This window comes from Myotis davidii, unplaced genomic scaffold (assembly GCF_000327345.1).
Source record: "Myotis davidii unplaced genomic scaffold, ASM32734v1 scaffold38, whole genome shotgun sequence".
In the NCBI taxonomy this organism is placed as follows: Eukaryota; Metazoa; Chordata; class Mammalia; order Chiroptera; family Vespertilionidae; genus Myotis; species Myotis davidii.
This window is the reverse complement of record NW_006291383.1, coordinates 1,124,049-1,151,942: the sequence shown is the minus strand read 5'-3', so window position 1 is coordinate 1,151,942 and position 27,894 is coordinate 1,124,049. Positions and strand designations below refer to the sequence as shown.

General features: G+C 44.7%; 1 protein-coding gene across 1 annotated transcript in view; it reads right to left on the bottom strand.

Annotated features, from left to right (window-relative positions):
* The window catches only part of ATP8B1 (ATPase, aminophospholipid transporter, class I, type 8B, member 1), a 107,823-nt gene that overhangs the window by 46,858 nt on the left and 33,071 nt on the right, over window positions 1–27,894 (bottom strand). Inside the window, exon 2 of the mRNA XM_015564503.1 lies at window positions 7,822–8,024. Within this exon, the coding sequence (XP_015419989.1) occupies window positions 7,822–8,002 (181 nt within the window). The 5' untranslated portion in view covers window positions 8,003–8,024. The remainder of the gene's footprint in view (window positions 1–7,821; window positions 8,025–27,894) is intronic.

Here is a 27,894-nt window from a genome sequence, read left to right as displayed (position 1 = left end):
CACTCTTTCTAACCTGATTCTTCTTGGGGGTAGTTTTTGCCCCAGTTATCAGAAGACGTTTCCTGGTTTAACAGAACATTTCTCAACTCTGTGGAAGTCTCTTGTGTGTTCCTCCCCGACATTTTCCTCCTTTCTGCCCTTCAGCCAACCACATTTCCAACATGTGTGCTCTTCATTCTCTTGTTTTTCCATACACGTTTACCAAACAAGAGCCCCAAACAATATATTATTTAGGCCAGTTTTTGAGCTATATCATGTACATTCTTCTGTGAGTTGCTTTTTCTCCATCAACATTATGTGAGTTTCATTCATGTGAAGAACTGCTATTCATTTCCACTGTTCCCTACTATCCCATCATATGCACATACCACAGTTTATCAAATCTCTGTTAATAGGATTGGGGTGTTTGGCTATTACAGATTATTTCACTATAAATATTCCTGTGGTTGTCTCCTGGAACTCATAAGATTTTCCCCCAGGTATCTACTTAGGAGTGGAATTGCTAAGTCTAGATGATGACTTTCATCTTTTGGTTGCCCATGAATCTTGATGCGCCCTTTCTCCCTCTCTTGAATGTCCCCTAAATTCAATCATCATTGTGGTGAGAAAGAAGAGGAGAGAAAGGTGGTGAAGGTGGTGGTGGTGGTGGTGGTGGTTGTGGTGTTGGTGTGACTTTCAGCTACGGCCTTGGGGAACCAAAGCCAGGAAGGACTGAGGTGGGGCAGTGCCCTCATACAGCTCTGAAGAGCATGAGTGTGAGGTGGGGTTGCCTGACTGAAGACTGGGGACTCAGCTTGCAGTAGTGACATCACACAGTTCCCTGGCCACCCTCTGTCCTCTCTATGGTGTCCTCCACTGGCTTTAGACATAATACCCACCTCTCTATCTCTTGGCAACCACTGTTTTGTGGTAGGGTTGGCTTTTTGGAAAGGAATAACCCACAGTGGGTCTCTTACTTCCAGAACCTGATGTAGCAGGAGAGGGGCCCCTCCCTGATTTGTGGTTATGTCCTAGGATCCTTTGTGGTGGGGCTGTGGCTACTGCCCCTTGGGCTGCTCTAAACTTGTTTCTTTTTGTCATGTCCAAGAGGCCTGCAGCTGATAACTTTCTTCTGGATAAGAAACTAAGGGGGGAGTTCATTAAGTGTTTTTAGGATGGGGAGACTGAAGGAGCCAGGAGAGGTGATGGTTAGAAGATAGGAAGACAAGGGGATGGCTGATGGAGGGGAGTGTAGAGGAGGCGAGAGGGAGGGCTTCTCCCCTGGGGTGAGGGGTAGAGAAGGATGAGTGAGGGAGGGTATGTAGGGCCTTGAGTTTCTTGAGTGATAAAGCATGAGGTGGCTCAAAGTGGGGACCTACAGGAGAGTGTGAAGGTCTGATCAGCTTTTGAGAAAATGGGAAAGGAGGTAAGAGGTTGGAGTCAAGAATTTATCATGTCTACCTGCTTGATTGTGTGGTTTTGGAGCATTCAGCTCTGTTGCCTAAACAAAAACAACATCACTCCTTGTTCCTGGCCCTTTCTATACAAAGTAGGGATAAGCTGCATCGCCTGAGATCTCGTTAGAAACACAGACTCTCAGGCACACCCAGGCCTCGGGCACCAGAATCGGCATTTTCACAAGATCTCAGATGGATTCCTATGCACCATGACTGTGGGATTAGCTGCTCTTGATCCTAATGGAATCCCCAAGGTTTTTTTTAGAATCACTTCCCACAGCCCTGTCCACCCCTTCTGCTTTAGCCTGGGTGAGCCCAGCAAAGGTCTCAGGTGACCCTAATTTGCAGGTGACATTGTGATCCACTGCTCAAGAGCAGCATTCCTTAGCCTTTCTCCTGCCTCCAGCACACCTGAGAGTGACAGCCCCTCCAGCAATATACTTTGTCACTGAGCAACACACTGCAGGGTTTGAGCCAAGCAGGACTTTGGGGGTTCAACTGCCTTTTGAAATAAAGGGCCCTCACCTTCATTGGGGATCTTGTTAACAGATCCTGATTGGCTGGTCTGGGAGGAGTTGGAGGTTCTGCATTTAACAAGCACCCAGTGATGCTAGTTGGTGACCACTAGGCTTTGAGGAGCAGGTGTGCTAAGTAGGGCATGAGATGCATTATTCTACTGATTTGAGGTAGAAACTGGTGAATTACTTTTAAAATATGGATTCTCCCCTTGTCTCACTCCAGACCTACTCTATCGGCATCTCCAGGGACTGGACCCAGGCACCCATAGGGTTTTAAGAGCTCCACAATGTGATTCTGATACACCAGTAAGATTGAGCACCCCCAGTTAGAGAGAGGGGGAGAGAGAAGGAGAAACGAGGGGGGAGAGAGACTCAGGATCCAAGCAGGCAGTAAGAAAAGCACAAGCCATGTTAGGTCTCCATGAGCAAAAGCTCCTCTCCTAAGCTTCAGTCATGAATGACATTACTCAGAAGCAAGTTCCAGACAAGGAGGTGGCACAGCCTCACAAGCCCTCCCTCTCGCCTCCTCTACAGTCTCCCCTCCCCCTTACAAATCATTGGCACAGGAAGATCCCCACCCCCTCGCTCACACACCCTTTATTTTACAAGCTGCCAGTTACTGTGGTGTCTTAAGGCTAAAGAATAGGCAGGCAGTTTACAGCCAATTAGAGAAAGAAATTAAGTAATGAGAGTGGAATTTCCACATGTTAGGTGTCAAAAACCGATTGAGTAGAAAATATCGATCCTCAGCATGCTCCAAGGATTTCCTAGGATTCACATATTTCAATGGGCTAGCTTAGTCTGTTTTCTGATTCCAGATAGAAGAGAATTCATAGATGCTCTAGAGAGCCACACCCTTCATTCCTATTCTTCTCTGAAGACAGCATTTCCGGGGGGTTTGCAGCTGTTCTTGTTCTGTTGATGCCGCACCCAGTCTGAAGTCACAGGCAGCACACTTCCTCCCTGTGTCCTGATGCTCTCTCTTTTTTTTTAAAAAAAATATTTTTTTATTGATTTCAGAGAGGAAGGGAGAGGGAAATAGAGATAGAAACATAATGATGAGAGAATCATTGATCGGCTGCCTCCTGCATGCTCCCCACTGGGGATTGAGCCCGCAACCCAAACGTGTGCCCTTGACTAGAATCAAACCCGGGACCTTCCAGTCCGCAGGCCAATGCTCTACCCACTGAGCCAAACCAGCTAGGGCCTGATGCTCTCTTGGTGATACCTTTAAACCCTCATGATTGAACATTCTGTCCTAAATAGTCAAGCAACACAACACAAAATTCACCCCTACACAAAATTCTGAGTTGGAAAAGGCTTTAAAAGAAATGCAGTTTTATATTTTCAAGTACAGAGAGCAACCCAATGCAGTCAAGAAGAAAGGACTTGGGGGACTCCCTGTACAGTATTATTTAGGTTAAAATGAATGAATGATGTTGAAGCTTTTGTGTGAATCATCTCCAGTTCCAAGTTGTATAGTCAGAATCAGTCAGTTCTAATACGCAGTCACACCTCTTAGAATGTATGCAAATGTGAAGAATGTGTGGATGGGGAGTAGGGGGTGGGCACACTTATGGAAGGAATGGGGGCAGGAACTCACGGAAAAGGCTCCTGTCCTAACGCCCTTACCTGGACTTTCTTCTTCCTAAGAATATGCGACTTACATGGATACAGTAAAACCTAAAAGTCAGCCAACTCTTCTAAGGACTGTATTCTGGAAACTAAAGCTCAGTGCTGTTTATTACATTGTGGTTAAGCGTTTAAAATTCTGTCACTCTCCAGGTACAAGGCTGCACCATTCTTGTTCGTTTCTTACTAGTTCATCCTATACTTCTAATTGCCAGCTAGCAACACAAGTAGTCAGGTTCAAAACAACCCTCTCCTTGCCTGCCCCCCCCCCCCCCCCCCCCATTACTCATCCCCACAGATGTCTCTGTTATCCACTGAGGCAGAAGGCACTTTCCAAAGGCGGCCACAGCAGTATCTCCCATCCTGCAATGTGACCTTGTGACTCCCTCATCAAGAAGTAGTATCTAATGTCGCTCCCCATGAATCAGGGCTGGCCTCAGTGGCTCTCTTACACCCAAGAGAACATAGCACTCATGATGCCGCTTGAATTCTACAACTGGCTTCTGCTTTGATCTCTTGGCACGATGATCCCGCTTAGGACACTCCCATGGCAGCCTGGCGCCATGCCAGGAGGAGCCCGAGATGCTGGGGGTGCTTCCTCCAAAGGCCCAGTTGAGCATTTGAGTTATCCAGCTCAAGGGCCAGACATAGGAATGAAGAAGCTTCCAGATGATTCCAGACCCCAATGGTTCAAGTCTTCACAGCTGAAGTCCCAGATACCCGAGAGCAGACACAAGCCACCCCTACTGTGCCCTGTCTGAACACCTGACTCAGAATCTGTGAACATCATGACATCGTCATTTTATGCCACAATCTCCATCCAGGGTCCTCACTCCTCAAAATCAAACAAGTTTTGTCTTTGAATCACGCATAGAGGTGTGGTGCCTGAAGCAGATGAAAGTGATTAGCTTGCCAAAGGAAGGCCTGTAGAGGGAGAACAGAGGATGAGCGGAAATGTGAACATTTTAAAGGTGCAGGGAGAGGAGAAACAGGAGTGTTGGGACAGGAGGGTATCACCTGCCAAGGAGATCTGTGTTTCCTGAAGGAGAGGCTGTTGAAAAGGTCAAGCACGTCAGAGAAAACAGAGGTTGGGAATAGGTGATTGATAAAAAGCTCACCGGACTTGGCACTGGGGTTCTCAGTGACCTTTCAGAAAGTGTTATCCTTAGGCAGCCCATGGAGGGGAAGAACCTGAGAGAAGAGGAGGATGTGGAGGTAGATAAACGGGTTTCCAAAAGCGTGGCCATGAGAACAGGAGACAGGACACTGGCCCGAGGCAGAGAGCAAGATTCAGGTTAAGAATCTGCTGCAGACGGGAAGCCGTGGGTGTATCTGTGAGCCAGCCAGAGTGAGACGATGGGAGAGTTCAATAATAAAGCAACGCTGCCAACGAGGCAGGAGACAGCCTTTTCATTCCATCCCCGGCTCAGAAGAAAGGGCCGATTTGTACTCATCCAGGGGCCCCCTCTGGACCACTGCCTCTTCCCAAGGACTTCCTCTCTAAGCTGGTTCCCAGCTGCCCTAGGGTCACCCACAGAGCTAACCTAGTGACTCCAGAATGGTAAACTAAAGAAAAAACAAACAAAAAGACCCAGCATTCTAGCGTCAAGGAATTTAAGGAAGCTGTGGCTGAATAGAATTAAACTGATTTCTTTAAAACCCAACCTTCCTGGATCCCTTTATGCCAATGGACAACCTCAAACTCCAAGACAAAGAGAAAGAATTCTGAGTTTCCGGTCACAGGACCACAGAATCTTGGTGCCCTGGAGCATTTGGTGGGACTGGTTTTTCCCAGAACACATTCTAGCCAATACTGTTCTGTGCTAGTATGTTTGTTCATCATGAACAGGGAGTGTTCCAAGTGAGTATAGGGAGGAAGCAAAGTTAAGAAAGGGGGGGAGAGGGGTACAGAGGAAGAAGGGAGGGAGAGAAGGGGAGAAGAGGAAGCAGACTGGTTGGGGGCAAATGCCAGGCAGAAGGAGAAAGGAACGGGAAAGAGGTCTAGCACTTACTAAATGTCCTCTGTGTGTCTGGAAGGGCAGACAGAGATGTCAGAATAATAATATTTTAAAAAGTCACAAGCAGCCCTGGCTGGTTTGGCTCAGTGGATAGAGCATCAGCCTGCGGACTCAAGGGTCCCAGGTTCGATTCCGGTCAAGGGCATGTACCTTGGTTGCGGGCACATCCCCAGTGGGGAGTGTGCAGGAGGCAGCTGATCGATGTTTCTCTCTCATCGATGTTTCTAACTCTCTATTCCTCTCCCTTCCTCTCTGTAAAAATCAATAAAATATATTTTTTTAAAAAGTCACAAGCAAAGTTATTCAGCAGAGGTTTTGAGAAATGAGAACCACCAAATTCTTCTAGAAATATAAGCCCCCATTGGAAAAGACTATGAAGAGACAAGATCAAGCCTGAACCCCCTCAATGCCTATATTCTGAGGGTTGAAATCGACAAGAAATAAGACCAGCCAACTCAACCATCAGGAAAGAGCCCGGAGCACCAGAATGTGAAGGCAGAGTTGGAAAAAACCAGGGGTGAGAGTTGCTACCCACTACGTGCTTGTCTGACATTTCTGCAGGCACCCACCCCAGGCCCTTTGCTGTGTCCTCAACCACAAATCTGATAGCGTGACACCAAGCGCCAGCAGCCGAGTTTACCCTTCACCTGCGGAGCCAGCTCACCAGATATCTCTATACGGGAGAGATTCCGAGGTTGTGATATGAAACTTAGAAGTGCAGTCGGAAAGGAATGAGGAAGAAAGAGGTTGTGCACTATTTGGGCAACCAGCTAGAACTCCTCGCTAACTTTCCTCATCTGAACTCTACCCAGCCTGGACCTGTTATGACAGAAGCCACATTCCTGTTCAGCTTGGCAGTGATTCCATTTTCATTCAGCTCAATTATCATGACTTCTACTTAGAGGCAGAAAGCACTTAAGCTTAATACTTAATATCAACCTGAAGTCCAAAAGAAAGTCTAAAAACTATACTTAAAAAATTATATATATATATAATTATTGATTTCAGAGAGGAGAGGAGAGGGAGAGATAGAAACATCAATGATGAGAGAGGATCATTCACTGGCTGGCTCCTGCCCACCCACTACTGGGGATGGAGCCCTGACCAGGAATCTAACCGTGGCCTCCTGGTTCATAGATCAGCATTCAACCACTGGGCCACAATGGCTGAGCCACAAGTTTGATGTGGAAAGCTGAGAAACACATATTGACGGCCTCCCCAGGTTTCAGAGCTGCGGTGGGAGGGCGCTGGTGGACATATGCCCTCCCTCGCACTGAGAGCCTCCCCACACAGAAGAGCAGAGACACCGTCTGACCAGGAGGAATCACTGCAGAAGTGTGAGGGATTTCATGCTGTGCCACTATTTCCTCTGGGTGAAAACTTTGAAAAAAGACCAGTTTAACAGGCAACAGAACGCTGGAAGGAGAGACGAGTGGACAGGGGGTGACATGAGGGACGCAGGCTTCTGGGAGACCTTGGAAAGGCAGACTGGTGGTGATGGAGACTTTGGAGAAACCAGATAAAACCAGAGGTCATTCTGATGGAGGCTGTGGAGAGGTGTGTCTGGAGAGTCAGAAACAGATCAATTTCATGGAGATTTCTGTGAATAGAAACCACAGTCATTTAGCTGGAATTCCAGGAACCTGGAGGAAACGGTTTCAACCTGGAGCAAATCTGGGGTCCAAAGAGAAAAGGATCAGCTTTGGAAGGGAGAACCAGCAGGAAATGAAATAGAAAAGCCACGACCAGAAGAAATTTGCCAACGCTGGTCTAGACCCTACCTCGAAACTGCTGTATAACAGGCCCCACGTGGCAGTCAGAGACCCATAAAAATTTTCCTGGAGAAATAGAGAGCCAAAACCATTTTATAGTCACTAATGACTGAACAGAAGGTATGGTAACTCGAAGGTCCCTGGGCTCAGTACAAGCAAATTCTTACATATACAATCCCCTTCTAACAATACAGACACGAAGGAATACTGAAGACCTCCTGTTTCTGGGCAGTATATGTCAGATAAGGTAGACTAGCCCTATATACTGAGGACGTTGTGCACTTGTCCAAGCCCATCAACCACTCTCCCAGTTGCATCCTGAGATAAGAGGAGGAAGGTGACTCCTGGACCATCTAACACGGGCCATTAGTCCTTTGCAGCCAGTGCCACTGCTCATGTGAGGATGACAAGGACAGCACCTGGTCTCCAGTCCCAGAGCGGTTACCTTTTCTTAATGTCTCCCGTCTTTCCTCCACTTCTCTGTTGACTCGATTCTGTGTCGGTTCAACCTCAGGCCCCTGGTCCTCAAGTTCATCTTCGGTTTCATCGTCACTGTACGGAACCACTTCATCATTGGGCTGAGAATCCTCCTCAAATGTCGTTTCTGAGTCTCTTTCTGTATTCATTCTGCTGGCAAACTGGAACTACCTGGTTTAAGAGAAAGGGAAACCAGAGTGAATTATGACCTGTGCCCAGTTTTTGGTAGAATTCTGTCTACCTCTGGTTACAATGCCTTTTAACAGACTAGCATCTTACTAACATATAAATGCACCTGAATAATGACCCCAAAGCTCAAATTCTTATGCAAATAAGAACCAAACCATTCATTATTGGTGAAATGCTTGGGTGAGAATTAACAACAAAAAAAAGGAACTGCAATTTTTTTTTTAAGAGGAAGGATAGACAAACTTTAAGGTTGTATTTCAAGCCCTAACTGGTTTGGCTCAGTGGATAGAGTGTTGGCCTGCGGACTGAAGGGTCCCAGGTTCAATTTGGGTCTAGGGCATGTACCTTGATTGTGGGCACATCCCCAGTCGGAGGTGTGCAGGAGGCAGCTGATCGATGTTTCTCTCTCATCGATGTTTCTACCTCTCTATCCCTCTCCCTTCCTCTCTGTAAAAAATCAACAGAGCATATTAAAAAAAAAAGGTTATATTTCAAATTGTGGGTCTCTACCCAGCAAAATCAACTTAACTGGTTCACAACCAACATTAAAAGAAAGTGAAACCGATTCCAAAATCTCAGAGTACAGCACACACAGTAAGAATTAGTACTGCTGGCGAGACAGTTTTACAAAACAAGGCATATACACATTTATTTGCATCATGAGTTTTCATGGAATTGAATTTTGTATTGTGTATTGCTCACAAAATTTCAAACCCATTGCCCTAAGATATCTGGTTTCTGCTAACACTAATATTTTGAGTCTTTACTCCGATACATTAAATACAAGCTTAAGTCATCAAATTCTGCTAACGACTTCCTGGGAGCACTCCCTAGCCAATTTTCCTAACTGGCACCACCCACTGCCTGCATCTCGATTTTGTATTTGTGTATATGCCACTGTATAAAATGACTGTCCACAAGCAACAAAGACAACCTGAGTTACATTTATATTAGGAAAATATTGACACAAATACTTCAGGACAGACATACAGCCGGGCAATATTTACATAAGCATTACACTGCTATGTACTCAGTATTGTCAATAGCACCTCATATTTATTTAGTGTTACCAGCACACCAGGCCCTACCTACATGCATTATAGACACTGACCTTTGAAACTTCCCATACACCTTGGTGAAGGTATTATTGCTATTCCTCCTCAACAGAGGAGAAAGCCTAAATTCTGTGAGGTTGAATAACTTGCATGATAATTATTAAAAATTTGCAGCAAAATCATCTGCTTCCCAAAGAGAGATTTTCTATATTCTACTTTTACGTTGCAATTTGTTATATATTTTAATGGGGTGTTAGTTGCCTCGTGTGGAACTATTCAGCTGACTGCATGGCTTTATACCAAACCTAGCCTCTTGGACATGTACATTTTTATAGTCCCAAATGTACATCCAGGAACTGTTCAAATATTTATGAGGCTTTTGTCCGGTGTTATTTAAAATGGTACATAAATTGTGGCCTCTTCATACTATGGAGACAGATATAAACTAGTTATTTAGATAGTGATCACAAGAGTTTTTAATGACATTGCAAACGTCCAAACACATGAAGTTGAAAGTGAGTTACAATCCCTATGTACAGCACAGTCCCAGTCATTCACACACACATTTACTCATTTTCTGAATTTCCAACAACTGGCATGTGTGATTTTAAATGAGATGATGCATGAAGTGCTTGATTCAGGGTTTAGCCTATTGTAAGTACTCAAACGTTAGCCATCGTTATTGTTAACAATTATTCCCATAATTATCAAAAAAGTTATTTACAATAATAAATGGGACCATATGGGGATCTATCCCTTTAGGCTTTTCCATCTCTGAAGATCACTAAAATGCACCTGCCCATCACTGGGGGTTAAAATATTAGGCTATCTATCTATATAAAAGCCTAAGTGACTGACCGCTTGACCGGTCACTATGACGCACACTGACCACCAGGGGGTAGACGCTCAATGAAGGAGCTGTCCTCTGGTGGTCAGTGTGCTCCCACAGTGGGAGTACCGATCAGCTGACCAACCTGTCCCAGCAGCCCAGCAGCCCATGGCAGCCACTCCCTCCCTCAGTAGTCCTGCAGGTCCAATCTCTGGAGAATGGGCCAGGCACCGCCAGACCGGTGCCACCGGCACAATCCCGACAGCGCTGGCACAATGCCGCCAGCCTCCTGGAAGTCGGCCTTGTGGACCATGGTTGCTTCCCTCCCTAGACATAAGCAAGGAAGAAACAATATAAAAGTGGCCACCAGGTGGCTCCTGACAACCGGCACGAACGTCAGCGGGTTGGATCTGGATCCCAGGCTGGCATAGGATGGGCACCAGGCGCACGGCACACGGGCGAGTGTTGCTGCTGCAGTGCGAGCCTCTCCCAATTGGGACTGACTGGGTCTGAGCCTGCGGCAAGAGCAGTGGGGCCGGGATGAGCAGGAGCAGCAGGCAGGAGTGGCAGGTGGTGTTGGATTGCAGGTTTCAGCCAGATCCCTGCAGCCACCCAGAGGGACCCCACCCATGCACGAATTCGTGCACTGGACCTCTAGTTATAAAATATGAGTCTATTTAAGCACAGACGTATTCAGCTATAAAACCTCTTAATTGCAGAGTGAAACATTTTCCCTCTTTCCCAACTGTCTGTGGGTTTGTAAATGGATATTTCTTGGGACTTCACAAGCGTTTAATTGGCCTTTTGGTGGTTTTGTAATATAGTGGCATCAATGCTTTAGCTAATATTTAAATTTAATACAGTCTCTTTTTAAAATTTCCAAACTCTGAGAGGCAAATCTTATACCAGAAGTCTTTTAGAACACCAATAATAAAGTGGTTACCACTTACTAAGCACTTACTATGTCAAGCAAGACTAACCTGGGAGGTAGATATTATCATCCCATCTTACAGATAAGTAGACTGAGGCTCAGCTGGTAAATAGCAGGGTCAGGATCTAACCTCTCCATTATAGGGGCATATAAAATATTGTAAAGTCTGAAAGCACCTTATACAAACATTTTTTATTGTAGTAAAACATACACAACATAAAATTTACCACTTAAACCATTGTTAAGTGCACAGGTCAGTGGCATTAAGCGCATTCTATAGAAGCATTTTGTAAGCGAACATATCATCACTTCTAGGCATCTCCATGCATGTTTCGCATATTAAGACTGAGTCCAGTCCTTGACGTAGGGAGAGGAGACAAACACACAAAAAGAATGGATTGGACAACCACAAGTATGTAATCCAAAGTAAGCAAGGCCTTGCATAACCAAAGAGCTCCCCACCCAAGCACACACACACACACACACACATGCAGGCCAGATCTGTGCAGGCGACCTGGTAAGCACAGCAGGGAGCTCAAAGCTGCGTGGCAAGTTCTCTGATGTCTGCATGTGTGTGCAGTCCAGACACAGCCACACTACACGTGGGGCTACTGTAGCTATGTCACTTTAGGGCAATGAAAGAAAAATAAGGAAGAAATAATTTCTTTGAAACCCTAGCCAAAGCTTTCCAGGTCCAAACCATGATCCCTACAATGCAGGCACTGTGTATACCACGGCTTTGGAAACGGTAACATTCTCACCACCACGGCAGCACACTGCAGCTACCTGTGTGTTTACTGAGCCTCCCTTAAGCACCTGCTTGGACAGGCTACTACACTAGGCCCTGGGAACAGACCCCTTAGCAGTGGTTCTCAACCTTCTGGCCCTTTAAATACAGTTCCTCATTTTATGGTTGTGACCTAACCATAAAATCATTTTCGTTGCTACTTCATAACTGTAATGTTGCTACGGTTATGAATCGTAATGTAAATATCTGATATGCAGGATGGTCTTAGGAGACCCCTGTAAAAAGGGTCATTCGACCGGACTTCCTGCGATGACCTTTCAGGCCACCAGAGCCCTGCCATTCTCTGCAGGCTGGTTCCCACCCCTCCTTCTCAGTGCTCATGAAAGACAGATTTCCAAGACAAAGACTCAAACTCTATCCCCCAAGGCAGACAAAACTTTTCAGCCCCTCCTGCCCACCCCTTACCTGCTCCTCCCTAAGGGAGGGGCCCTGAGCTTGCAGCACTAAGGGGGGTCATGTTACTCTATCATCTGTTCAGGCTGCTGTGTGGGCTATTTCCACCTGACATCTCCATGTGGGCAACAGCCCAGGAGGGGGTCTGCCTTCTAGTAGTAACTCCAGTGTCCCTCTCTTCTCTGTTCTGTCCCCATCCACGCAGCTGTCTGGTTAGTGGACTCTAGACCTTTCCATAGGCTTTCTAAAACGAGTCTGGGGTGGGGGAAGAAAGAGAGGGATGACTAGGAACCACAAGGCCTTATTTACACCAGAGCTCGATTAGGGGTTTTTCCAGCATTTAATACAGCAGTGCCTTGTTTCCCATCCTGCCTCCTATAGCATTCAGCCCTCTTGGTCATGAACCCCAGATGACAGGAGGGGTAAACAGCAGGATTTCCAAACTTGAAGCCCTAACATCCATCATTTGTCATCTTCAAATACTTGGCTATGAAATCCTCTGTCCCCTATGTCGGGGGAGAAGGTGCTGAAGGAGAGAGAAAAAGGGAATCCAGGCAAAAGGAATAAAATTTCTGCCTTTGCAATAAAACTCTGAAGTTAGAAGGAATGAAAGCTCAAACTTTCATTGATAACACAGGTTTCCAGATTCCAATAAAGGGAAAATGGGGACAAAAATAGTTGAGTTTTTTGGATATGATCTGTGTGCATACACAGCAACAACAAGAAGTTGGGCTGGGAGAGGCCAGGAGTCCCCAATCAATGATATCTTTGTTGTGTAACTTGATTTGTGTCCAGGGAGACCCAAGTAAGATTCACAGTATTCATTTTTGTTCGTTCTTTGTCATCTTTTTTTTAACAGCTTTTAAAGTCTTCAGTAAGAAAGGATATTTCTGAAATGTGTTTTTCTTTTTTAAAAAAGATATATTTTTATTGATTTCAGAGAGGAAGGAAGAGGGAGAGACAGAAACATCAGCGATGAGAGAGAATAATTGATTGGCTGCCTCCTGCACGTGCCCCTCCCCCCCCACTGGGTATCGAGCCCATACCCCAGGCATGTGCCCTTGATTGGAATCCAATCCGGGACCCTTCAGTCCACAGGCCTATGCTCTATCCACTGAGCCAAACTAGCTAGGGCTGGAATGTGTTTTTCTTCCTTTCATTTGCTTATTATTATTAAAGATAATAAAATATATAACACACATGATATAATAAATTTTTATATTTTTATATTTTCTAGACTCTGTATGTTTTTTATTATATGCTCTATACTAAATATAATAAGTTAGAACTCTAATAGGCAGAATTTCAGACACCTGCCCTGATCCCACCTCTTTCTGTGTAACCCTGGACATAATGCCTGGCTTCCATCCAACAGAAGAGGGGATGTTTCCTTCATGATTAGGTTACGGGAGGCTGTAACTCCCTTCTTGGCAGCCAGCTCTCTCCCCTTCTTGACTCTGAGAAAGCAGCTGCTCTATGGAGAGACTTATATGGCAAGAAACAGAGTGAGCATCCAGCCAACAGGCAGCAAGGAACTGATTTTCTTCAGCCCAACAACCCACAAGGAAATGAACTTTGTACACATACAGCATGGTGACCATAGCTGGCAATGCTGTATTGTACATTTGAACGTTGCTAAGAGAGTCGATCTTAAAAGTTCTCACAAGAAAAAAATGTGTAACTATGTGAGGTGATGAATGTCAACTAAACTTATAGTGATCATTTTGCACTTTATACAGATGTCAAATCATTATGTTGTACACCTTAAACTAATACACATTTATATATTGACTAGAGCAGTGGTTCTCAACCTGTGGGTTGCGACCCCTTTGGCAGTCGACTGACCCTTTCACAGGGGTTGCCTAAGACCATCCTGCATATCAGATATTTACATTACGATTCATAACAGTAGCAACATTACAGTTATGAAGTAGCAACGAAAATAATTTTATGGTTGGGTCACAACATGAGTAACTGTATTTAAAGGGCCAGAAGGTTGAGAACCACTGGACTAGAGGCTCAGTGCATGAAATTCATGCATGGGTAGGGTCCCTAGCGGCTGTCGGCCACTGGCTGGGGCCTTCCTTCGTTCCGTGCCACCCCTGGTGGTCATTCCATGTCATAGCAAGAAATCGAACTCCCAGTTGGTCGAACTCCTGAGGGGACACTTTGCATAGTAGGCTTTTACATATAGACTAGAGGCCCGGTGCATGAAATTTGTGCAAGGGGAGGGGGGTCCCTCAGCCTGGCCTGCACCCTCTCGCAATCCAGGACCCCTTGGGGGATGTCCAACTTTCAGTTTAGGGATCAGGCCTAAACCAGCAGTTAGACATCCCTCTTGCAATCTGGGACCACTGGCTCCTAACTGCTTGCCTGCCTGATTGCCCCTAACTACTCTGCCTGCCTGCCTGATCGCCCCTAACCACTCGCTTGCCTGCCTGATCTCCCCTACCACTCACCTGCCTGCCTGATTGTCCCTAACTGCTCGCCTGCCTGCCTGATCACCCCTAACCACTCGCTTGCCTGCCTAATCTCTACTAACCACTGGCCTGCCTGCCTGATCGCCCCTAACCACTTGCTTGCCTGCCTGATCTTCCCTAACCACTCTCCTGCCTTCCTGATTGCCCCTAACCCCTCTGTCTGCCTTCCTGATCGCCTCCAACCACCTCTGCCTTGGCCCCCGCCACCGTGGCTTCATCCAGAAGGATGTCCAGAATGATGTCCGAAAGGTCGTTTGACTGTCCTGTCTAATTAGCATATTATGCTTTTATAATTATATATTATATCTCAATAAAACTGGGAAAAAGTAAATATTATTTTTAAAGAAAAAAGGAAATGAATTTTGCCACCAACCACATGGACCCTTCCTCACTCCAGCCTTCAGATGAGACCCCAGCCTGGGCTGACACCTTAATTATAACCCTGGGAGAGACCCTGAAGCAGAGAACCCAATTAAGCAGTGCTCAGATTCCTGATCCACAGAAACTATGAGATAACAAATGTGGGTCGTTTTCAGCTGCCATGTTTTGAAGTAACTCGTTATGTAGCAACAGATAACTAATACACATATCATTAATCATAAATAATAATAACTCCATAGTAATAATAATTCTATGGCCACTATTGTTTCTAAGATATTCTAAAGAACAGCCCCATCTAAAAAGCAGCGGGAACCTGTTACCCGGACACATGCCACACCCTGTTTGGAATCTGCCCAATACTCTTGAGAGCATAATCTGACAAGCCTGATGACAGTTGTAATTAGACAAAGAATCTCATGAAGCAATAGTAATAAAGCATATCTAGGATCTAGATTAAATTTAAACTTTATACTGTTATAGAAACAACGTGATTACTGTTCCCAGGACAAAGAGGGTTATATATTTTATTTCCTCCCAAACTGAAGCCTAGGCAACTTAGAAGCCTGGGATAACTAACGTGAACTAAGCCCAGACCTTTACTCATGATAGAAAAGGCTCCTCTGGGTCCACAGCTCCATCCTCTGTTCCTCCGAAAGTCCACCCCGGAACCCTCAGCCACAGAGAAGACTGACCACCATTTCACTTCTCACAGCCTCCATGGTTACCATTGGAAGGTACAGGGGAGTCTCAAACTTGGACCTTCCTGTTAAACTGAAAGGATTTCTGGGTAATGTGGCCATCTCTAATGTGGGCTCCCCATCACATCCTACTAATGCTGATGATATTTCCCGTCAATGTCAGGAAGCCCTTAACAGTTCTCTAAGTATTTTTCACACGCATCATCTCACACAATTATCATGGAATTATTCCAAGATGTGTGGCCAAGCACTATGATGGCCATGTTACCAATGGGAACAGGGAAGGGGTAAGCCCCAAGATTGTTTGGGATTGGATGCGGGCACCTCACGCAGAGCTGAGTCTGTCCAGAGGTGGCACAGTGAACGCATCTGGATTCAGCCTAGAACTCAAGCTCTGTCCAGGGGGTATCAGGGCCTGCTCCACAACTGCTAGTGTCAACTGCTGTCCCCTCTCCATACCAACGTAAAGCCCCATTAGTCACAAGAAAAATTTAAGCAAAGGACATGGAGAAACTGACAAGCAAAATAAAGTTACCTTTGTAATCTACAGACAGGTCCCTCCTATGAGTGCCCAAATCGTAAATGCTTCCCAATTTCTATCACGATAGAGTGTACATAAGTCAGTAATCATTTCCTAGGTGTTTTGAGCTGGTTAATACAGCAGTCACAGGTGTGAGCAAGAATTCAGAGGGGATGAGAGAGAGCTTTTCAGACAAGACACAGGAGCAGGAGGGTTTGAGTCACCCGCCCAGCTGAGATTTGTGGCTACACGAGCTGGTGGAGGCTGACAGGAGTCACTTTCCCTGGTCCATGAGGCCTTGGCAAGGCTTTGTTCCCGCAGCCGGAGGAACCACTGAAGGCGTCTGCAAGGGAAGAAACATGATCCGAAAGGTGCTTCAGGAAGATGAACCTGATAGAGGAGGGAGTGCGGGAGGCCAGGAAGGTGAGAGTCAGGCAGGGAGACTGCCCAGAGGTCACAGTGGACACTGAGAGTCTCCAGTCACCATTGTGTCATCTATAGAACGCAGCAGCTCTGCAGCGGGGCCAGCAACAACACTCCGTGGGCACAGCTGCAGCAAGAAGGAGCACAGGCCTGAGTCGGGGTGGTGGCAACCAGGAAAATGTGTTTAAAATGAAGACCGGGTGGAGCTGCCATTCTTTTGTCTGGAAAACTAAGAAAAGAAGTAAACAAAAGACTGGAACTGGTTCCCATAGGATAATAATGCCAGAATTCTCCAGATGTTTATTTTGGAGACTCAGCCTCAATCCACAATTATTATTTTTTTTTTATAAGAAACACTGAAAGTTACCAGGAGAAAAGCATTGTTATTTTCACATTCAAGCTTCATGCTTACTTGTTAGGGACTATGGCTCCGTTTTTACTTCATCACTCCTGCCTCCCTGATTAGGCTTATAAATTTTATTCATGCTTAAATAATATAAAATCATAAGGGTTTTACAAGGGACAGCTGCATAGAAGCAGAACCTCCAAGGTAAAACAATTCAAATTGAATTAATTTTAATGTTTGAAGAGTAACCAAGGCATTGCTAGATGCATTTAACGCAGATGACACTACAGGAAAACACAGCAATCAGCATAGTTCTCCAGACCTGAACATGAACCTGGAAATTCTCAACCTACAGAGTGACCACTTATATGCCCCAGTCAGGTTCAATAGCAGTGGTTGGTTGGAATAAATGGGTAGTAGGAGGGGCAGATGTGATGCGTCAATGGAAACCATGAACACATATGGGAAAGATTACTTTCCCTAGCAATCAAAGAAAGGCAGACTGATGAAAACATCCGATCTCCTTTTATGCCTATTAGGTTAACAATATTCAGTGACGGCATCGAATGCTGGCGGTGGCCAAGTGAATGAGTGTTCACACACACAGACACACACTCTGCTGCTGACATGGAAGCCGCTCTTTCCTATAAAGAGCAATAGAGCAACACTTTATGTACCAAGAACACTACAGATATTTATAACGTCTGACCCAACAATCTCATCTTCAGAAATCTTGTAGATAATATGTATGCATACTTTAGAACTGAATGTTTGCTCTGAAAAAAGAGATCCAATGTGTGTTTCTCATTCCAAAATAATCAACAGTTAGTAATAACTCCCCACCCCTTGTTGAAGACTACTGAACAGTCACTTATATGCTGAGCTTACTTTACAGAGGATGGGCAGGGCAGAAAGTAACTTGTTCAAGTGCAAATAAAAAGTAATGGAATCCTTACAACATTCCCAAAAGGAAGGATTACTCTCATTTGGTGGGCCCTATAGAGGTCAGGTGACTTCTCCAGGGTCATTCAGTGAAGTTTCAACCAATTCTGTTTGCCCCCAACTCCCTTAAAACTTGTCACAGAGCTGTTTGAAGGGGAAGAAGAGTTGTATTGGGGTATTAATGTCTTTACTGCCACGCTCACCCACACTTAATTTGCTATCACCCAATCTCTTTGCAAGTGACTGCAAAACCAAAAACAGTAGCATGAAAGCTGGTCCGTTTCACCCAGAGGCCATCTCTGAGCACAGAGATGCGATGGTTTGCATGTCAGGCAGAGCAGAAGAGATGAAACATACCAATTTTTGTCCTTTGATCATCGCTCTTTCCCAGTCCATTAGTACACCTCAGATTCCAATTCTCTCTTCAAGATTACGAGGTACTTGGAATCCAGTCTGCGTCCGTCTTGTCCTCTAAGAGCCGCTCTGACCTGTACTATGTGCCCGTACAGACACCAAACACTGACTTTCACTAAACCTCTGTGCGTCAGGCACTAAGCACAGCGTTTTCCAAATACTCACGGGTAAATACCTTTCAAGGTCTACATGGCACCATGTCTGATTGGCATATCGAGTATACTTAGGACAACTTCTAGATCTTTTCTAGACACTGCCATGGTCTCATAAACGCCTCTGATTGGTCACAGAGCCTTATTTCTCATTCCATTTGGAAGTTAACGCCTTCACAAATTCTGGGTCCCAGAAGTTTAGGAACAAAGGCCACATCTGATGCTTAATGCTCTCCTCTCTGCTGTATTTAGTCAGCTTAGAGGACTCAACTTAGATTACAAACTCTTCCCAGACAGGTGAATTCACACCTGAAGTTTTGGACCAAGACCATAGAGCAAACATGTGATTAATATTGTATATGTCCCTTGGAAGCCCTGGCATTTGGCTCAGATAGTCTCCAGGGTTTCCTACAGACAGTCACAATGCTAACTGTTCTGGCTGTCAGATTTTGACCAAGTCAATTAACAGGAGTGTCTAAGTTTCTTCAGCCAGACCTGCCCCAGCAAGGGGGTCCCTGGGCTCATCACTGGCTGCAACCCCAACCCATGCTCAGAGGTTTCAGCTCTCTCCTCCTCCTTCATCCAGGAGATCTGACTATGGTGAATTTGCAGCTTAGCTTTCCAAAGTCCAAACCCCATGCACAGAAAACAATGTTGTCCTAAGGATGTTTGCAGATATCACAGGAGGATTTACATATTATTCAAGCTTGTCAGGTTCTAAATACTTAGGCTATCAATAAGAGAGGAATTATTTGAATGGGATGTATGTTTTGCTCTCTAGAACAGGTAAAATACAATTAGTCTTCAATATATTCGGAAATGAATCAATGACACTCAAGTGGGGTTGTAGGTCAGGTGGGGAATCTGTGAGATTACTCGATTGTCTTCAAAAGCTGGTGACAGATGATTTCGGACGTGCTTCATTATGGAAATTATTGGAGTTTCGCATCTATATTAGAAATTAGAGGCTCAGGTTATCTTCTCTGGCTCCACCCACCACAGGCTCCTCCCCCTCCATCCACCTCCCGCCTCCACACAGGGGCACACAAAGGCCACAGGCACTCGCATTCTTTTCCAGATCCTCAAATCCCCAAATAATGGTTTTTTATTTGCACTTGAACAAGTTACTTTCTGCCCTGCCCATTCTCTGTATTCTGCCTTGTATTGTGTTTTTTTAATTTTTTGTCTTCAATAGAGTGTAAATTTCAAAGGCTCAGGACCAAGCCCTGTTTCTCTTATTTCCCAAGTGAGGCAGAACCAGGAAATGGTTAAGGGCTCCCTATTTGAAGACCGACAACAAGATAGACAGGGCTAAAATCCCTGCTCTACCACTTACAGCCTACAGGACATTGGGACAAATATCCTAAGACCTTTCCCTTATTAAATGAGGATAATGCCTACTTTGTAGGGTCCTGTGAAGCTCAGTTTTGATATTATGTCAAACCAGAGTGATCAGTACTGGTATTCAAAATACGTATCCATCCACCATGTGAGCAACTTCGTGATCTATTTCATCAGAAATGCAGCAAGACAGCATAGATATGATAGAATGAGTGATATCTTTCTCTTCAATGAAACTTAAGTAGTTTATTATAAACCAGAGGCCTGGTGCACAGATTTGTGCACCAGTGGGGGGCCCTCAGCCTGGCCTACGGGGATAAGGCCAAAACCTGCAGTCTGACATCCCCCAAGGGGTCCCGGATTGTGAGAGGGCGCAGGCCAGGCCTAGGGACCCCACTGTTGCATGAATCCATGCACCGGGCCTCTAGTATGCATATAAGATCTTTGGTTAATCTCTTCCCCTTCTCCCTCCCACCTTCCCTCTGAGATTCATCAGTCTGTTCCATGTTTCCATGCCTGTGTGTTGAGCGTCTGCCCCCTGGTGGTCAATGCACATCATAGCTACCGGTTGAACTGCCGAATGGTCACTTAGGCTTTTATATAGAGAGATTGTTATAAGCTTATAATACTTGGGAACTGAAGTTTTCAAGTGAAAAGCAGAGTAAGAAAATAAGAGTAGTGGTAACCTTGATATTTTATTTCAGAATTTGCAAAACATTTTCACATATAGATCAATGTACTTGATCTATACAATGGCACTGAAAAGTAGATTCTTTTTGTTTTGTTCTCTGTGATATCTTCAAGGCTCAGAACAGTGGCTGACACACAGCAGACCTTTCATAAAGAATTACTAAGTGAATGAACATTATAAATGAAGCATCAAGCTTCAAGGTCAATGTATCCAGGTTCTCAGAGTTCAACAGGGAGAGGACTAGAATCAGGTCTTACCGTCTGAGTCCAAGTCCTGCATCCTTTCCCTCCACTGCCCTGGTTCTTGCCACTGGGGTCAGGTTCCAGAGAACCATATATTTTCTAGATGATAATAGCTCCAAGACCACATAAAAGTGGACCCCAATGAAAACAAACCAACAAAACTATCGCTGTGTGTCATCTGGGGGAGTTATAGCTAGTGATCTACTTACTCAAACTGCAATGCAGATTTTTTTCTTTCCTCCAAGTCTGCATAGCCAACAATCTTTATCCTGGTATGATGAAGTGAAACAAACTCAAATTGAAAAACCAGTTTGAATGAAAAGATGCAATGGCTGTGTTTGCTTTGAAATAATATGGGGGAGGGAGACAGAGGTATAGTAGAGGAGTAGCAACATTGGCCATGGCCATAAACAAAAGGGGTTCATTATACAATTATTTGTTTTTATATGCTTTTTAAATATATACATATATATATATACATACATATATATATACACATACATATATTGTGTGTGTGTGCCGTTTTCACGGAAAGGAGGAAGGAAGGGGGGAGAGAAAGAGGGGGGGGGGGGAAACATCATCTATCAGCTGCCTCCTGCATGTCCCTTACTAGGCTTTGAGCCTATAACAGTGACTGGGAAATGTGCCCTGACCAGAATTGAACCATGACCTCTTGATTTCTGGGTCTACACTCAACTGCTGAGCCACACTGGCCAGGCTTGTTTTTATATATGTTTAAAATCTTCCTCAATTTAAAAAGAAAAAAGGAAACAAGCCCAGCTGGTAAGGCTCAGTGGTTAAGTGTCTACCTATGAACCAAGAGGTCATGATTTGATTCTTGGTCAGGACACATGCCTGGGTTGCCAGCTCGATCCCCAGTAGGTAGCACACAGAAGGCAGCTGATCAATGATTCTCTCTCATCATTGATGTTTCTATCTCTTGCTCCCTCTCCCTTCTTCTCTGAAATCAATAAAAAAATATTTGAAAAATAAGAAACAAAAAACTAGACTTAAAATAAACCAATGTATTAACACTAAGTCACCCCTTATGCAGCACATGCACCCTAATTCACAATATAGGCTCCAACGGTACCATGTGCTTTGTGTGGCCATTGGCCCATCTTAAGACCTCAGATATTAAATAACAAGTCTTTTTGTAGCTAAAAGGAGAATCTTTTTAAATAAAATTGAATATTTAATATTTAATAAAGTAAAAAGGGAATTTCACTAAATAGTTCATGAAGTAAAAATGTCACAGAGTTACAACATTGTCTAAGTTAGGGCAGCCCCACCTGGATGGTACCTGAGGAGGCATATTTGCTCTTTGGATCACTAAGAACTTGTTTTCATGCATTTTAACTCTTTTCTTTGAACACTTTTTAGCTCAAATACTGTTCCCATCCTTTATCACATTTTTTTCCTCCCCCAATATGTGAGTAAAATATTCTCATTGTCCCCATTTCAAGGATGAGCAAACTGAAGCTGAGAAAGGTTGTATGGAGTGCCCAAGGTCACACAGTGGGTTGAAACTGGAGCCAAGGCCCAATTCTCCAATTGTCAAGGTCATTTCACTGCGCAGTGATCCAGCATTCTCAGCCTCCCCGCAGTTCATTCTAGTGGCAAAGAGGGTGGGCTCTGGAGCCACACTTCCTGCCAGCTGGGAGACCTCAAGAAAGCTCATTAACTAACATTGCTGTGCCTTGGTTTGCTCATCTGTAAAATGGGTAAAATAATAGCACCTGCCTCTTAGGGCTGCTGTGAGGATGAAATGAGCCGATGTATAGAAAGCTCCTGAAACAGAACCAGACCCAAAGGCAGAGCACAATCAACACTGGTCATTGTTATTCTCCCGGGAGAGGACTAAACACCAGGAGAAGAAATGTGTGAGCAGACCTTCACTTGGGGAACAGCTGAGAAGTACTCCAGCCCATGCCGAGGCTCAAATGTACCTTCGTTTGTTGAATCATTGATAGCCAGGGGAATACCCAGCTCGTAACCTGTTATGCTCGGGCCGCAGGAAAATGTCACCCTAGTAGTGAGAGAGACATTAAATATTTTACTCTCCCAGCTGCTCACAACAAAGCAGCTTGGGGTGTATCCATTACCTCCTCGTCAGATCTCCCGAGGAAGGGGGAAACGCCTTACAAAACCCACACTCTAGAATGTAAAATATTTGTATACACCAAACGCCTCGCAGTCCCTAGCTTTGCAGAATGAATAAAAGTGGGATTTTCCAGAAAGAGAAAGTGTTATTTTCAGAAACAGAAACTGTCTACATCCGACACCTCTGCCACAATATACGGTGTACGTCTCGCCAGCGAGAGACATGCTACACCAGGCAGCCCAAAATAGTCTCAGGCTGTTTATCAACAATGTGCAATTGTACATTGGAGAACCCGAGCCGAACGTATTCTTACCGTCACACGTTACACTCCTATCGAAATTGCTTTATTAAATGGCTCCTATGATCGCATCGAATGTAAAAGTAAAATTCTGTGCATTATAAAAACCACATCAACATTTGGGACAATGAAGATGATAACAGAGACGAAATCTTCTCTTTTTTTTTTTCCTACTGAGACAAACATCCTTGATAAAAATTTCCTATGGTTTCTGGCAACTTCACATGGACTCCTTCATCAAGTTAATCCTGCATGTTTAACGATTGATTGCTTCACTATCTGTGGGTCTCAGGCTGGGCTCCCTTCCTGATCACCTGATGGCCTCACCTGTTTACACAGGCACGCTCCCACAGGGAGCTTTTCACTGTTAACTGTTGAAAGAATGGGCCGAAGTGGTCACTACCCCAATCATTTCCAGGCCTTATCTTCCCCGTCCTCTACAGCCTCAGCAGTGCTCTTCCAATGCCACCAACCCCCGACCATCACATGGGAGCCCGACTTCCCGGGACACACGTGGCGCTCGCCCCGTGCGCACTGGAGTTGGAGCAGAAACCAATACGTGGCGGCTGAAGGCAGCCTGCACTGGCTGTTTGGCTCACTGAGGGTTTCTTGTTTACTTAAACTGTAGTTCGGTGCATTTAAAAATCTGTTGATTCCGCATGAAATCCAGATTTCTGAAATTTTCTTAAATTGGTTAATCTGGCAACACTTGAGCAAGACAACTATCTATGGGGGCTGGGTAGTAACTGTCCCTTTTGAGTGCCACACTCCCCACCCAGCCAGCCTGGACTCCCTCCCCCCACCCTAGCCCTTTCGGGAATGGAATTGGGACCCCTCAAATACTCTTACTATTCCTGTTTTACACAAAAGGAAACTGAGGCTTAGAGAAGGCTAAGTGTTTCCCTCAATATCATACAACTAGCAAGTGGCAAGCTGGAATTGCATTCAAAGTCTGTTTTGCTCCCATTTGATGTTTTTAACTCTCACACTCTTGCTCACTTGTCCCCTTTTACTAGTAGCAAGGTACCAAGAATGTCAACCGGCAGGATAGACAGATCTGGGTAATTTTCAAATTCTTTCTCTTTTTTTTTTTTAAAAAAAAATATTTTATTGATTTTTTACAGAGAGGAAGGGAGAGAGATAGAGAGTCAGAAACATTGATGAGAGAGAGAGACATCGATCAGCTGCCTCCTGCACACTCCCCACTGGAGATGTGCCTGCAACCAAGTACATGCCCTTGACCGGAATCGAACCGGGACCTTTCAGTCCGCAGGCCGACGCTCTATCCACTGAGCCAAACCGGTTTCGGCTCAAATTCTTTATTTGCCAAAGGCACCCTCTCAGTTTATCAATGTAGGGTGATCTGAATTAGAATAAGATAGCCACAAATTTGTCATAAACTTCTTTAAAAAGTCAAAGAAAAATACCATCTGTGGAACCATGGACCATTGTCAAGGTCATTTCACTGTGCACATTTCACAGATGTCTACAATAGGAATCTTTTTTTGGTTGACCCAGATTAACCTGTTAACATTTTACACCATTTACTTTATTCTTAGGTCACTTTTGTGCATGTGTGCAAATTTCCCTCCAAAGCATTTGAGGATACATTACAGCACATTCCTTACCCTTAAAAATTCTTCAGGGGTAGTCTCTTACATTTCCTTACACAGCCATAACCATTAGTTAGTGACATAAGACAATTTATCATTAATAGGCTATCTAATACTCTTATCATTGACCCAAGGCCTGGTGCATGAAATTTGTGCACTCAAGGGGGAGAAGGGGTCCCCTCAGCCCGGCCTGTGCCCTCTCATAGTCCAGGAGCCCTTGGGGGATATCTGACTGACCGCTTGGGCCCACTCCACAGGGAGCGGGCCTAAGCTGGCAGTCAGACATCCTTAGCGCTGCCGCTACACTCGCCAGCCGTGTGCCCGGCTTCTGGCTGAGTGGCCCCCCTCCTGTGGGAGCACACTGACCACCAGGGGGCAGCTCCTGCATTGAGCATCTGTCCCCTGGTGGTCAGTGCACATCATAGTGACTGGTTGTTCTGCCGTTTGGTTTTTTTGCATATTAGCCTTTTATTATATAGGATTTTGCCTCCCAGACAGAATCCAGTCTAGAATCAGGAATTACTTTAAATGGCCAGTTCCTTTTATCTGGAACATTCCCAAAACCTATTTTTTTTTGTCATCGATGGCTGATATTTTTAAAGAGTACAGTCCCCACCCACCCCACCCTTTTTAAAAAGAAACAGACAAAACAGAATGTTCCTCATTTGAGCTTTGATGCTTCCTCATGATTGAATCCAGGAGATGCATCCTTGCTGGAAACTGCACAAGTGATGCTGTATCCTTCCCAGGACATCACATCTAGAGGCACAGATGTCCTCCAGTCCTCACTGGTGTTTTAATTTTCAACACTTGGTCTATGTCATCTGATTTCTTCACTGCATTTTTTTTTAACTTACAATCTGTGGGGAGACACTTGAAGACAGTGCCAATGTCCTGCTCCTTATCAAAACTGGCATCCACTGAGGATATTGCCTGATCCCATCTTCACGATGTCGACGCCAGGCTGACACCCAGCTCCAGCATTCCCTCCACATGTATCAGTCACTTGAGCATTTCACTGTAAGGAGTGTCTCCCTTATTCCCTTTGTCTATTTATCCATTGGTTCCCAGTATGAATGCATACACCCTATTTTTTCCAATGGTTTTTTAATACCTTGTTGTCCATAATTACTTTCCTGTTCAACTTGTCCCAGGTTGGGCCAGTGGGAGTCCCTTCAAGCTGGCGCATATGTGCTTGTGACAGGTCCACAACATTCTTTGAGCATTTCTATATACTTTGCAGCAGGAACAATGTGCTCCAGGCTACACTTTCTCCCATTCCATATTACCTGTAGGTCCCTTCTTCCTTAGTGAGAAGCCTGGCTCCCCATATCAATACATTTATTCATTTGCTGAATGCTAACATACATCTAGAATTTTTTCAGAATTGCTTTGCCAATATCACTATGAAAAACATACTAAAATATTTTAGGATTTTTTTTTGCCTTTCTCCCAACTTCATCTAAGACTGAGCATTTGTAGTAAAATAATCCCATTGTTCCTTGGATTTTGTTTCTCCTTCTTCACCTCTTTATTGTGGTTGTGGTACTCATTTGAAATGCAATTGGGTTCATTCCTTTTATTTTGCTTTCAGTTTTAGGGTTTTCCCCACCTTCATGTTTTATTGATTCTAATTTATTTTTTGAACGTGTAGAACATTAACATGCTCCTCAGTCAAAACATTTCTAAAAGGTACTTAGCCAAGTGGCTATTCCTCACACATAGCCCCTTCTTGTCCCCACCAACCTCTGGTTGGTAATCAGCTTTACTGTGTTCTGTTTATTCTTTTTATAAAGATAAACAGATATATGTATTTCTTATTTTTATCTTTCTTATATAGAAGTTGAATATACGTGCTCCTTTGTACTTTGTTTTTCTAACCTAGAATCTCCTGGAAATCATTAAAATTCACTTTTTAGACACTGATTGCAAACTAAGTACTGAAACATTATAATACGTGTCTAAATCATTGTTATGGAAAACTTTGTAAAGAAATGTATAGATTCCACTGTGCTTTGCTCCCTTTCTGCTCTCTGTTCTCCAAGACAGGAGTCATCAGCCACGGCTCCACGTCCTAAGGTCTGGCTTGCCTTTAGGGACCCAACTTCAGCAGGGCTAGAGTGATTTTTTTTTTTAATAGAGAGAGGGAGGAAGGAAGAGAGAAACATCAATGTGAGAGAGATACATCGATCAGTTGTCTCCTGCACATACCCCAACTGGGGATCGAACCTACAACCCAGGTATGTGCCCTGACAGGGAAATCAAACTGGCGACCTTGCGGTGCACAGAGCACACAGGTCAGGGCCATGGTGAATTTCTAAATTTCCAGGTAAGATACTCATGACTTCCTTGGGACTTAGGACTGGCAACATTTTTATCTAAAATGGTGGCCCCAATAGTAGAACTAAGTAAATATTCACATATAGGAAATAAAAAGGAAAGATCACTTTGCAAACCTTTAAACCCTGACAGATATCTGGCAGTTGTGTCCAATGGCCATAAAAGGAACCAGGAAAGAAGAGAAGGCATTAGGATGACTCAAAACAAACCCAGCACCACTGCTGGAAAACTCACTCCCAGCCCTGCCCTTGGCAAGCCAACTGCAGTTCAAGGCTAACGTTCTGTGACTCCTCCCAGCCTCCCCACCAAGAAGGAGAGCTAAAAAAAAAAAAAAAAAAGGAGAGCTGCTAGGAGTTCACCCACTCTGTCACCACACCCAAACTCCAAGGCCTGGAGAGGGCTTGCACTCCAAACTCTCTACTCACCAACAAGAAGGTGGTTAGTATTGTGGTACTTGGCTTTTCCTACTTGGCCAACCTCTCCACTATACAAAGTCAAGGAGAAAAAAGAATGACTAAACATGATTCCCACCATAGTGATTTGAATGAGCATACAGCAATATAAAGGGAAGAAAGCCACAAATAAGATTGGTATATTAATATCATAATTAAAAGTCTCAGGGGATTAACATGACACAAACACAATCACTGTCAGATAAGGCCTTGGGTGGATGGAATATCTGAGGGGCTCGGCCTCAGTCCCTGTCCTATCTGGTTGAGTGAGAGTCCTGTCCACAAAACCCAATGGCTGGGAACATGGCGGGCAGAGCCAGCTGTAGTGGTGCCTGAGGCCTCCCCCATGGCTAGCCCACCTCCACCTTCACCTCTTCTCTCTCACTTTCCCTGAACTGA